The following is a 14318-nucleotide window of genomic DNA, read 5'->3' on the forward strand; positions in this document are numbered from 1 at the left end:
CTAACCACAAGCGCCAAAGACACTTGAAGAGAGACACTGCTTACAAGTGCCTGTACGCTAATGCTAGGAGCCTCCGAACCAAGATGGGAGAACTGGAGTGCTTGGTCTTAGAGAAGAGCATTGATATAGTGAGCATAATCGAGACCTGGTGGAATGGAGAAAATCAGTGGGATACGGTTATCCCTGGATATAAACTATATCGGAAGGACAGGGAAGGACGTATTGGTGGCGGAGTCGCTCTATACGTGAAAGAAGGCATTGAATCCAGCAAGCTCGAAACCCCAAAAGAGGCAGACTCCTCCACAGAATCGTTGTGGGTGGTGATACCATGCCCCAGGAGGGACTTAATACTGGGAACGATCTATCGTCCCCCTGATCAAAATGCTCAGGGAGACCTTGAGATGAGATATGAAATTGAGGAAGCATCCAAACTAGGAAATGTGGTAGTAATGGGTGACTTCAACTACCCGGACATAGACTGGCTGCATATGTGTTCCAGTCATGACAAAGAAGCAAAGTTTCTAGATATTCTAAATGACTATTCCCTGGATCAGTTGGTCATGGAACTGACCAGAGGGACGGCAACCCTGGACTTAATCCTCAGTGGGGACCGGGACCTGGTGCGAGATGTAAGTGTTGTTGAACCGATTGGGAGCAGTGACCACAGTGCTATTAAATTAAACATACATGTAACTGGCCAATTGCCACGAAAATCCAACACGGTCACATTTGACTTCAAAAGAGGAAACTTCACAAAAATGAGGGGATTGGTAAAAAGAAAGCTGAAAAACGAAGTCCAGAGGGTCACATCACTCGAAAATGCTTGGAAGTTGTTTAAAAACACTATATTAGAAGCTCAACTGGAGTGCATACTGCAGATCAGAAAAGGTACCGCCAGGGCCAAGAAGATGCCAGCATGGTTAACGAGCAAAGTCAAGGAAGCTCTTAGAGGCAAAAAGTCTTCCTTCAAAAAATGGAAGTCTTGTCCGAATGAAGAAAATAAAAAAGAACACAAACTCTGGCAAAAGAAATGCAAGAAGACAATAAGGGATGCTAAAAAAGAATTTGAGGAGCACATTGCTAAGAACATAAAAACCAACAACAAAAAATTCTATAAATACATTCAAAGCAGGAGACCATCTAGGGAGACAATTGGACCCTTGGATGATAAGGGAGTCAAAGGTGTACTAAAGAACGATAAGGAGATTGCAGAGAAGCTAAATGAATTCTTTGCATCTGTCTTCACAGTGGAAGATATAGGGCAGATCCCTGAACCTGAACTAACATTTGCAGGAAGGGATTCTGAGGAACTAAGACAAATAGTGGTAACGAGAGAGGAAGTTCTAAGCTTAATGGACAATATAAAAACTGACAAATCACCGGGCCCGGATGGCATCCACCCGAGAGTTCTCAAAGAACTCAAAGGTGAAATTGCTGATCTGATAACTAAAATATGTAACTTGTCCCTCGGGTCCTCCTCCGTGCCTGAGGACTGGAAAGTGGCAAATGTAACGCCAATCTTCAAAAAGGGATCCAGAGGGGATCCCGGAAATTACAGGCCAGTTAGCTTAACTTCTGTCCCTGGAAAACTGGTAGAAAGTATTATTAAAGCTAGATTAACTAAGCGCATAGAAGAACAAGCCTTGCTGAAGCAGAGCCAGCATGGCTTCTGCAAGGGAAAGTCCTGTCTCAGTAACCTATTAGAATTCTTTGAGAGTGTCAACAAGCATATAGATAGAGGTGATGCAGTGGACATAGTGTACTTAGACTTTCAAAAAGCGTTTGACAAGGTACCTCACCAAAGGCTTCTGAGGAAGCTTAGCAGTCATGGAATAAGAGGAGAGGTCCTCTTGTGGATAAGGAATTGGTTAAGAAGCAGAAAGCAGAGAGTAGGAATAAACGGACAGTTCTCCCAATGGAGGGCTGTAGAAAGTGGAGTCCCTCAAGGATCGGTATTGGGACCTGTACTTTTCAACTTGTTCATTAATGACCTAGAATTAGGAGTGAGCAGTGAAGTGGCCAAGTTTGCTGACGACACTAAATTGTTCAGGGTCGTTAAAACAAAAAGGGATTGCGAAGAGCTCCAAAAAGATCTCTCCAAACTGAGTGAATGGGCGGAAAAATGGCAAATGCAATTCAATATAAACAAGTGTAAAATTATGCATATTGGAGCAAAAAATCTGAATTTCACATATACGCTCATGGGGTCTGAACTGGCGGTGACTGACCAGGAGAGAGACCTCGGGGTTGTAGTGGACAGCACAATGAAAATGTCGACCCAGTGTGCGGCAGCTGTGAAAAAGGCAAATTCCATGCTAGCAATAATTAGGAAAGGTATTGAAAATAAAACAGCCGATATCATCATGCCGTTGTATAAATCTATGGTGCGGCCGCATTTGGAATACTGTGTACAGTTCTGGTCGCCTCATCTCAAAAAGGATATTATAGAGTTGGAAAAGGTTCAGAAGAGGGCAACCAGAATGATCAAGGGGATGGAGCGACTCTCTTATGAGGAAAGGTTGCAGCATTTGGGGCTTTTTAGTTTAGAGAAAAGGCGGGTCAGAGGAGACATGATAGAAGTGTATAAAATTATGCATGGCATTGAGAAAGTGGATAGAGAAAAGTTCTTCTCCCTCTCTCATAATACTAGAACTCGTGGACATTCAAAGAAGCTGAATGTTGGAAGATTCAGGACAGACAAAAGGAAGTACTTCTTTACTCAGCGCATAGTTAAACTATGGAATTTGCTCCCACAAGATGCAGTAATGGCCACCAGCTTGGATGGCTTTAAAAGAAGATTAGACAAATTCATGGAGGACAGGGCTATCAATGGCTACTAGCCATGATGGCTGTGCTCTGCCACCCTAGTCAGAGGCAGCATGCTTCTGAAAACCAGTTGCCGGAAGCCTCAGGAGGGGAGAGTGTTCTTGCACTCGGGTCCTGCTTGCGGGCTTTCCCCAGGCACCTGGTTGGCCACTGTGAGAACAGGATGCTGGACTAGATGGGCCACTGGCCTGATCCAGCAGGCTCTTCTTATGTTCTTATGTTCTTATGTTAATCCACTGTAAAAAAAGGAAACTACTTTTTGCTGGTAGGAACGTGATGGGATGAATGACTTAATGGTAAGAAGTATAACTACTGTGTAAGCAAATCAGGAATGAATGCATAAATGCTCATTGTCATGTAACCACCTCACAAACAAATCAGAATGAATGTTAAATAAAGATTGGACATAGTCTAACCTCTGTGTAGGTTTTGTGCGAGCAAATCAGATTGAATGCTCAATAGCTTGGAAAACTGAGTCTATTTCTCCCTTAGTACAAATTAGGGTTACCAGGTGTCTGGTTTTCGCCTGGAGACTCTGGATTTTTGGGGTCCTCTCCAGGTCTCGGTGAGTCAGCTTAATCTCTGGACTCTCAGCTTTCATTTTTTAAAAAAATAAGATTCTAGATAGTCTGTTCACCAGATATACACCAAAATGTCACACACACCCCACAACTTCCGTGAAATGATGTCTTAGCTGGCTGCTCTAACCCCTTCCTTTCAGGTTTGTAGCCAATAAGTGAAGTCAGGGTTGTGATTGAAAGGGATTTCTGGGCCTCCAGGCAGTACCTAGACTGCATTGCGAAAGTAGAAAACTACTGTTTTTTCCTATTTATCTGAAAATCTCATAAATTGAGTAAGTATATAGCTTTCAGCACTACCAAAAGTCTTTTTTTCCTCTTGTGTTCATGAGACATACAAGTTTAAATTTTCCTGGGCTGTTGAAGATGGCAGTGTTTTGAAAACCTTCCCAATATGAAGCTTTAATTCAGTGCTTACTTTTCTGGGAGTAAAGCTGCAATGCTAATCCCACATACCTAGAGTAAACCCCATTGAATTCAATAGGACTTACTTTTGAATAGACATGGTAAGGCTTGTGCTGTAAATCAATGGGACTTTTGAGTGAACATAGCCAAGGATTGTGTTTGAGTTGTAAATCTTTCTCTCCCCCTCCAATCCTATTTGTTAAAGCAATTAGGCAGGGCTTGCATAGATATCACTGCTTTTATTATGTAGGAAAACTGATTTTATTTTTAAAAAATGTTCTGCAATAACCAACTCATTTTGACAATAAACTATTATATGGGGTCTATGTATTTTTACATCTCCAGTGTGTGTGTGTGTGTGTATGGAGTCTTCCCAACAATTCTGTGAGGTAGGATTGCTGATTGGAAACGAAGGCAGCTTACAAGAAGAAATAAATCCCTTTAAAATGCATGGGGGAGTATTTTCAATTTAACATTGCGGAATGTAAAAAATCCACGCTGGCTATAGTATACAGCCACTCTCGTGGCTGTATAATAACAATGTTGATAATAAAGCCACAGTACACACAGTTGCTGGCCACAAATGTCTCTTATTGTGTTTCACTGCTTTCCTATGACTTCTTTCCCCTGTATACACTGTACTGTATCAGCTATGTTACAGGGAGCAGCTAGAGGAGAACAGCTAAGAGGTAGTATGCTGCTTCAATGGCTTCAGGCTGTTTATACATTGGTAAAATAAATAAACTCCTCCCCCCCCAAAAAAAAAATATAGGGACACATGCATCAGGTGTGGCTATATATATTTTAAATCTCTTTGTAAATATTTCTAATGCTGTGGCTGCTTTGTTTTTTTCGTCAGCTGTGCTGGAAGAACTTGTTAATACAGGGCGTCTAAAAGGCACTGTGGTTGGTGGAAGGCAAGATAAGGCTGTGTTTATCCCTGATATTTACTCCAAAACTCAGAGCAACTGGGTGGATTCGTTTTTCAAGCAAAATGGTTATTTAGGTAACTTATTCCTTTTGAGCAAGTTTTTCTTTCTGAAAGTTACTGGTCAAGAGCAGCAAGTTTTTGAGATCTCTCTCATATGCCATTTCTCATCATTCTGTCCAGCTCTTGCGTGACCAAGAAACAGAGCCCATTATGATGCTATGGAGATAGGAGAAAACTTGGTTCTTAATGGCTGGAGCCACCATGGTCAAGGAGTAGGAGCTCCTCAGTTTACTTTCTCTTTGGGGGTGATTGGTTGCCTATAAAAGAAAAAGAAGGCACATCATTTTGGGAAAAACCTGCCCATAGTCCTGTTATTGGGTGGCTAAGCAACCAATGGAGCACAGGAATCAGTGGAGTACTTCTTGCTTTGAGGATTGTGAGAAATGAAGAAATACTTTTATGAACTTAGACACAGCCCCTAGACACAAATACAGAAGAGAAAACAATGCAGCATCACCTAATCTTAAGCATAGTTCCTGGCTTAGAGGAAGGAAACCTTCCTTGCCTCCTTCTCAGGATCTGGATGCAGCATTACGTTTTGGTAATAGGTCTGGAAAAGTAGGTCCGGGCCCACTTCTTAATCAACGCATGGCAGTTACTGACAGGAGGGCAGGAAACGTGCAAGAGAACTACCTATTCCCACCTCCTCACTATCCCATTCACCCCCAAAGCCATTGCTATTACATTGAGGAGAATGGAGGCAGGCCAACTTTTCCTGTTGGGGAGAGACAATAAGTAGCATTGTGGAAAGCTCCATCCCCCCTTCTCATCCCGACATGTTAGGTTTTACTGAATTAATATATAAGCACTAGTTCCTGGGTTCCCTCACACTTCAGCATGGCTGTGAAGTGGCTGGTATCCACTGAAAGACATGCTTAGCCCACTGCCCCCATTTTGTTGTTGTTTACTTCAAAATCAAGGACTTTCTGTAATTTTGTAGAATTTGATGCATTGTACAGACTTGGCATCCCTGATCCTGTGAACTACATAAAGAAAAGATACAAGTCCTTGCAGCTCTTGTTTCTGACAGCATCTTGTGTTGGTCAGGAAATTGTGGATCAGGTGGAGGCCTCTGTGGATGAAGCCATCAGCTCTGGAACATGGGTGGATATAGCGGTATGCTTTTGAATTTTTCTTCCTTTCCACTGGGTTTATTTTTAAGGACAGCCTATATCTCAATTGTAGAGTACATGCTTTTCTTGCTGAAGAACCCAGATTCAGTACCCTAGCATTTCTAAGTGGGGTTGTAGGGGAAACCCTGTTGGAAAACCTGGAGAGCTGCTGCCAGTCATTGCTGATAGTACTGAACTAGATGGACCAATGAACTGACTCTATATGACCCAGTTTCCTATATTCCTGTATGGCTCCAGAGACCATTTTTCTGCAATTACATAGAGGAAAATTGTAAACCACAGATTGAAAGCAGTGATTACTGCAATTTGCAAGGAAAGACAGTTGAACCAGTTTTGCTTGTTCCAACTTGAAAAGCATTAAGCCCTAATTTCAAAGCGTAATTTCTACCAAATCAATATCGAGTAAGAGCTTTAGGTTGAAGTGGCAGAATCTAATACTGCTTGAGATGCTATTTTTATAGATGGAACTTCAGTTCCTAAGCTAAACAATTTGCTAACAAACTTTATGTGTTAATAAAACCTTCTGTGGACAATACAGGATATATTCTGTATTGCTTCCATCCTCAAAACAGTTTTTAGGTTGGTGATAGAAAGTTTTTTTTAAAAGCTATAGACTTTGAAGACTGAAAGCATACTTATCAGCTTGATCACTCCTTAGAAAGAAAAACACTGGGTGCTCAGTGTGTTTTTAATTTACCATACGAGTGTGAAAAATTGAAGTGGAAGTAAATTGTGGCACAGACAAATCTGAATGAGACTGATAAGGTCACTAAACTGAATTTACAAGTTATCTCTATTACACTCAGTAGTAGCTCTTATGTTCTGACAGAAGTTTTGTACCAGTGCTGCAATGCCAACTTGACATTGTTCATACCACTTACTGCAAAACATTGTCTCTAGGTTTGTGAATATACTTTAGCCCATGGTCACTTCACTCCTGTAGATGACTATTGCATTCTTGTCTAGATAAATAGATACCTGTTTGTATGGAGCTGCAATAATCTTTTGCCCAACATCCTCTAGTAAGGCTCCCTAGAAACAAGTAATTATTTATTTGTCTGTCGTCATCCAGGCAGAGGGCACAGACTCCTGTTGTCAAATACTGTATGTTATAAATTGCCTTTTAAATTGGCTTTACATCATGAGTTTTTTTAATTTATACATTATTTTGAAAGAGCTTTATGTGTCAAAAAGCTTTTATTTTGTCAAAAAGCTTTTGATTTGCCAACCTCTAAGAAAAGAAGAACAGAAAAGACCCTTCTTTGTAAAGACTTTGGATCATATACTTTGGATCTTATAAACTCTACACATTCATCCATAGAATTGCACCTATTCGTATTTCCGTAGACATAGCAGAAGACAAAAATCAAATGAGCAGAAAGGCAAGATTTTGCATCAAGATAACCTAAATTCTGCACCTGATTAAAGCTGATTTCTGCAGTCAATATAAACTGCAGATTAAGCCAGTGCAGAGAGATGTGCATAATTTATCTTCCTTCTGCAGAAAGTTATTCAGAGTAGTAAATCGCTGCCCATACATACTTATGAGATTTTACTGGGCATTGTGCAGACACTTTTCAAGAGTATAAGGACTAGAAATCTTTTTTAAAAAACCTCAAAACTGCTAAATTCTGTTCCAGGATGGCTGAACAATAAATTTCAACTTAATTGTTTTTGTTTTGTTTTGCCTTTTGGCCCTAGCCTCTCCTTCCAAGTTCATTATCTGTAGAAGATGCCAGTATGTTACTCCAGCAAGTGATGCGATCCTTCAGTAAACAACCTTCAACTCTGGTCTTCGGTGACACTAATGTAGTCAGTGAGAAATTTATCAACAGCTGTGCTGATTTGTTTAATGATCTGATGCACCAAAAAGCTGAAAAGGTTTGTTTCTGGGCACATTGTTTTAGAAAAAGGCTACATGAGTTATGACCCACCAAGCTCAATGCGCCACACCAGTAATGTATGGTGGCCTGCCAAGTGCTATCTCCCCTTCATAGCTGTATTCATAGTTTGATGCAAGCAACAAAATTGAAATACTTGTTGAGCCTCTGATGGACCATCATACCTGGCTAGAGGGCTGCATTCAGCTTTACAGGCCATATATTGTGCAGGCCTGGCTTTAGCACATCTTAATGTTGTATTTGTATATTTGATGTGAATAACCTTGTCAACATTGTCCATGTATGTGTTTTACATTTTTACATTTGACTTTTGCTTATGTTAAAATGAGACCTTTATTTGGTAAGATTTGTTCACGTTTTGGGAGAATAGTGGGATGCCATCAGATTTGGCACATTTCCTTGAATATATCCATCTATTTCATTTCCAAAGCCAGTCGTTGTCAGATTCTTGGCTTTCCTGCTGATAATCAAGAACGATTAAGCAGGTGGAGAGGAAGGATTGTCTAGTGATTATTTCTAAGTGTATGTGTTTAGTGAGACTACAGCACAGGAAACTAAAAGTAATTTTGCTGTGTTTTAAAGTAAAATTGCAAGAAAATTACGTTTAATAATTCCATTTTTTGCAAAGTTTTCCTATCAAAGCCAGCATAGTCCAGTGGATAGTGTCCAAGTTTAAGATAATAGTATTGTGCTTGGACCTGAGAAATGTGCTACCTCATGCAGCTATTAGCTGACTATATGTCTTTCATAAGGACATAAGCGTCTGCTGGATTAGAGTGAACGCGCATCTAGTTCAACATTGTCTTTCCAAAAATAGCTGGCTAGATGTCTCTGCGAAGTTTACAAGCTGATACAATGGTTTCAGCCCTGTTTCTCTTCAACAGCTGGTATACAGAGCATAATGTTTCTGGGCTTGAGTATCTCCCCCTGCCATCCTATCCTCTGTCTCATAAAACAAATGTTTCACGGGAGGGGAGATGTGTGCAATGTACAACCCACAATTGGGAGAGAAGCATTCTCTGAGTGTAGAAGTGTACATGAACATTGCTGCTGTTGTTGCTCTTGTTGTTGTTGCTTTGCAGAGCTTTGAACCAGGATTACAACTACATAGATACAAGTTGAGCAGCTGGATGTTGGAGACAGGAGTGCATACACGTGCACACACATCAGACACAGACTGAGATGTTTCCACTGGCGAGAACATCTTGTGAGCAGTGTTAGGCTCAGAGGATGTTCTCACCAGCGGAAAAAGAAGTCAGCATTTTTTTTGCCCTAGTCATCTTCCCCTTTGCCTCGAAAAACTCTTTTGGAGAGTTAGGGACCCTCCAGAGCAGCATGAGAGATGGCCCAGGGGGCTGAAGGTGGAAGGAGAGAGTGGTGAAAAATGCTGCCCTGCCCCCACACTCCAATAGGCCCCTCCAGAAGAAGCCCTTTTGTTCTCTCATGGCTAGATAGAATCCAAGCCGCAACCCACCCCTTACATGTGCAGTGAAGCAATTTGCACATGCAAACTTGTTTTCATGCTCACCTTGCCTTTCTTGCACCAGGGCACTGGGTTCAAAGCCCTGCTCTGCAGTGAACTCCAAGGTCACCTTGACTCTCTTTTAGTTTTCCAGGTTTTGGAAATGGAAATAACTAACCACTTGGCAAGTTTGTTCTGACAAAGCATGCAAAGCAAAACAGTTAAGTACTTTAATATTCTAAAGAAGTACAATATAACTGTTACAAAAATGATATTTTGCCACCAGCCATGTATCAATCCAAATGTAGAAGAAGAAAACCAACTTGGCAGTAATTACAATTACTGCAACTGTTCATAATTGGTTGTGTATATCTCCTGAGAGATGTTCCTAAATGGTTTTGTAGTCCCCCAGGTTAGGCAGCCTAGCTGTTTTCTGCCAGCTTTCAAGCAACTAGATACATAGACTATATAATTTCAAAGTCAAGTGCAGGGACTGAATACTATTTAAACATTGAACTAGTATTTTAGAGGGAGAAAGGTTTAAAATTGTAATGCACAGATGGGGGAACCTGTCTCCCACAAGCCTAATTAGGCCCACCAGATAATCCATGCCTACCTTTCTCAGGATTCACAACATATATGACATCAGGTGCTTGAAAGTTTTAGTTGCACCTAAAGGAAGAAGAATTGGAACCACCAGCTCCCCCCCCCGTTGCCATGGGTTTTGCTTGCTCTAAAGGAAGCAAACTACCACCATGTTGTGCAGCTGTCACAGCTTTTTAGTTGGCAACCTTGTGTACAGTTCATTATATAGTAGCTGAGCCTCAACATTATAAAGGCATAAATGAATTATCAAGAAATAGTTACAGCTTTCCTAGTAGTACATGAAAGTCTGAAGTGTGGATTATATTTCAGTATTGGAAGAGCACATGCTTTGCCTGCAGAAAGGTCCATCTCTAACAGCAGGAACTGTGCCTGGGGCCTTAGAGTGTTGCTTGCAGAATAGGCAGTACAGGCCTAGAAATAGACAGATGGCAGCTGAAGTGTAAGGAAGCTTTATAGGTTCAGAGATGTACACGATAGGATACACCTTCTTTCCAGATCCTTGATAGTTACAGCGCTCTTCAATTATCACCAACTCATCCTTGTCTAGATTCTGTTTCAGTTGTCTAACAGAGATTCTCTCTTTCATTTTGGCATGAGAATCTGAAGGGCCATAGCTCAGTGGAAGAACATCTGATTTGCATGCAGCAAGTCCCAGGTTCAATTTCTGGCATTTACTTGTAGGGCCAGGAGAGACCACTGCCTAAAACCCTAGAGAATTGCTGCCAGTCAGTGTAGACAGTACTGAGCTAGATACACCAATAGTTTGACTCCGTATAAGGCAGCTTCCCATGTTCCTTTCTAATTGAAATGGGACATGGATGATCATAGCATTGTAGTAGCGTATTTTTCCAAACTTTCATGAGTCTCATGGTAAACAGGAGGGAATATAGTATCAAAACCTTAATCATCATCATTGGCAATCACTCGTGGCCGAGTAAGATTGTCTTCCAAGGTAAGGTCTTTAACGGTGGGTCCGTAAGTGACTGTGGAGGCCAATTGTGGATCCACACAGCCTCCCACAGTGAGGACATAGGTTTCCAGATGGAAGATGGTCACGATGAGGATTTGCTTGACGTGCCTTCCACTTAGCTCTTTTGTCCCTTTCGCCCTGTACTCGTGCTTCTTCAAAGTCCATAGCACCTTTGATAATGGCCGACCTCCAATTGGGACTCTCAACCCTTAATACAGGGTTCCAGTACATTATATATGAATAAGCGTATATGTGATCTTCATTTTAGGAAATGAAAAATAACCCTGTGAACCTAATTACAGAAGAGGACTTGAAGCAATCTGCTTTTATAGAAAATGCATCTTTGAGTAAAAAGGACAAAAAGGATGAAAGAAGAAAGAAAGCAACAGGTAAGGAAGCTGTTGGAAGCCTCCGTGGGCGAGACAAAGCATTCAGAAGCCTCCATGGGCAAGCCATTTTATTCTGAAAGGAAGAGGAGCTTTCATACTCCCCACCTCCAACAGCAGAGTGCAATAGTGGAGTTATTGTCCCTCTACCAGTCTATTTCCTTGCGTTTCCCATGGTAATGAAAACTTGACAGTAGTCAGTAAGGACTGGAAGCGGTACTCTTTCTTCCCAATGCCTGTGTCTCTATTTTCATTACCATGAGTAATGAAGGAGTAAGTCCTTGCCATGCTAACAGGACATCCCCATCTTGCTTTGCTCTACCATACTAACAAGAAGAAACCACAGAAATATTAACCAAATAGTTATGCCCCAGTCTCTTCTGACTGCTGTTCACTTAAAAGACTCGAGAGCCAGAAAGCAGCAGAAGCAAACCTAGAAAAAACACACACATACACCATTGCTTTGTTTTGCATAGTCTTGCACCACAATCTCTTGGTGGTATGAAGCATGATGAAGACACTTCCTTAAACTGTTTTGAAGCAAACTTAAGTTTCAGTAAGTGGGCAAAAAGTTACTGGAATACTATCTGGGTGCTGAAGTCTCCAGGAAGCAATATAAAAGATGAAATGTTGTAGTGGCGCCCTAAAGATGAGTAAGTTCATTGTGCTACAGACTTTCCCGGGAAATAGCCCACGTGCTTCCCAACATGAACTGAATTGGCACACAGGATGTTAGCTGCTTTGGAAACCCTTCAGGCTTAAAGAGAGGCCTCAACCTGTCACACCCAGTTTCTCATTTCCTTCTTCCTTTTCTCTCCCTCTTATTCCCATTCACTCTTAAAATCTTGTTTGAAGCTTTTGGGAGCAATAACTTGTTTCTTTCTGTCCTTATTATGCTATAAAACTTTATTTTGTTGACATGAGATGATGATGATTATTATTTTTAGAGAGGAGGTGATGATAGGAAAAATATCGTTATTGCAATTTATTTATGTAGCCCTAGCCCACCATAAGATCCTGACTCAATGAGAAATGATGGTTATCTGGGAAAGGCATTAACATGTATGTTAAGAAATCAGTTTTGGGTTGGCATGAAATCCACATTGATGGGGAAAGTCCTCAAGAAAACTTATTTATCTAGAGCCACAACATCTAAGACAGTTTCTAAAGCTGTAATTAGATGAAATGAATTGACACCAATATAGTCTTATAATAGTTTCTGTTATCCTCTTTAATATTATTTTTTCCCAAATGTGTATTTGTGCAGAAGTCTACCATTGCTTAGACATTTTATTGAGCCATAAGACTCTGGTTGTGATGGTAATGGTTGTATGTTAATAGCATGATCCTATGCAGAAGTAAGTTCCTCTATGTTCAGTGAGGCTCACTCGCAGGAAACTGTGCATAGGATTGTAGCCCAAGTAAGGAATGTACATTTATGAAATGATTTCCTTTTTCAAGTGATAGAATGAAAAGGATTTGTTGAAATTTAGAAACTACACTGAATTTTTGGATTAGCCTGAATGTAAATCAACCAAAGTTATAATTGTATAGTTGCATTTATGTTAAGTGACTGTTACCAAAAATTATCAGAAGATAACAGCTACTTTGATGTAATGCTTTTCCTCCAAGTATAGAGTACCCATGGAAGAGCAAACATTAAATGTTTATGCTAGAATGAAAATTGCAGATAATGTTTGCATTATAGCATTAGCATTTGCTCATGCACTCCTTTGTTGGAGGAAAATGTTGCATGAGACACACATAGATCATGCAGTCCTAAAATTGCCTTATACTCAGAATTAAAACCCATTGAGTTTACTGGGGATTACTCTCAAGTAAGTGAGTATTAGATTGCAGCCTAATTGTTGTGATTAGTGGACTGAGGGTCATTTTAAATAAAAGGCTAAGAGGATATCGTGCTGTTCAAAATGCATACAGTAATCATGGTTAAATGTATATGAACATTCTTTGTTCGGCATCACTGAATTGTGTTTATTTCATTGTCAGTCAGCTAAATGCATTTCCTTTCTAGGAAGCAGCAGTTTATTATTATGGAACCTGTTGGGGACGTGGCTTTCTTTTGTTTTGCCGCTACCTCTGTTTCATTTTAGTAAGACACATTCTCATATGTTTCCATTTGTTTCACTGATGAAGTAGAAATTAGAATATTGAATTACAATACTCTTGTTTCCATGCATAATAAATTCAGTTATTATTCTCCCTGTTTACTTTTATAAGGATTTCAGTTTCATTTCATTATGTTTGTCAAAGCATCACTTACTAACCAAATAGGTTTTTTGTCCACCAGAGGGCACTGGAAGTGTGAGAGGTGGTGGTGGAGGAAATGCCAGAGAATTCAAAATTAAAAAAAACAAAAAGAAGGCAAGAAAGGATGCAGACAGCGATGAGGAATCACAAGCAAGTAGCACAAGTTTGTAGTTTTGTTTTTTACTATATTAACCTAATTCTTGTAGTTCTGTAAATTTAGTATTGTTGCCCTGAGTTTGAATAGAAATATATTTTGTTTTTTTAAAAAGTGTGCGTGTGTGTACCTGAAAGATCGTCTTACCCCTTACACACCTAGTTGCTGTGCTCTGCAAGTGAGAGCCTCCTGCAGATACCGTCTTATCAGGAGGTCTGTTCTGCACAACATAGGAAGCGGACCTTTAGTGCAGTGGCATCTACCCTTTGTAGTTCCCTCCCCTGTAGTATTAGACAGGTGCAATCTCTGTTATCTTTCCGGCACCTGCTGAAGACCTTCCTCTTTCAACAAGCCTTTTAAGTAGAGCCCTTATCCCAGTCTGCATCTGTAATCTGGAATTACTATTTTAGATGTTTTTAAAGCGTTTTAAAAAAATGTTTTTAAAGATGTTTTGTTTTAATACGTTTTTAATGTTTTTAAAGAAGGCTTCTTTTAATATATTTTAAAGTCTGTTTTTAAGATGTTTTAGAGTGTTTTTAGTACTTTGTTTGCTACCCATGGCTCCTTCTGGGAGGAAGGGCAGGAGATAAATTTAATAAATAAATAATAAATACATGCACACATACAGTCCCGTG

General features: G+C 40.3%; 1 protein-coding gene across 1 annotated transcript in view; it reads left to right on the top strand.

The window, feature by feature from the left end:
• The window catches only part of UFL1 (UFM1 specific ligase 1), a 51205-nt gene that overhangs the window by 17297 nt on the left and 19590 nt on the right, over positions 1-14318 (top strand). The window contains exons 8-12 of the mRNA XM_061623377.1: positions 4669-4815; positions 5741-5916; positions 7635-7814; positions 11141-11261; positions 13570-13692. Of these exons, the coding sequence (XP_061479361.1) occupies positions 4669-4815; positions 5741-5916; positions 7635-7814; positions 11141-11261; positions 13570-13692 (747 nt within the window). The remainder of the gene's footprint in view (positions 1-4668; positions 4816-5740; positions 5917-7634; positions 7815-11140; positions 11262-13569; positions 13693-14318) is intronic.

The sequence above is a fragment of the Rhineura floridana genome, chromosome 4 (assembly GCF_030035675.1).
Source record: "Rhineura floridana isolate rRhiFlo1 chromosome 4, rRhiFlo1.hap2, whole genome shotgun sequence".
In the NCBI taxonomy this organism is placed as follows: Eukaryota; Metazoa; Chordata; class Lepidosauria; order Squamata; family Rhineuridae; genus Rhineura; species Rhineura floridana.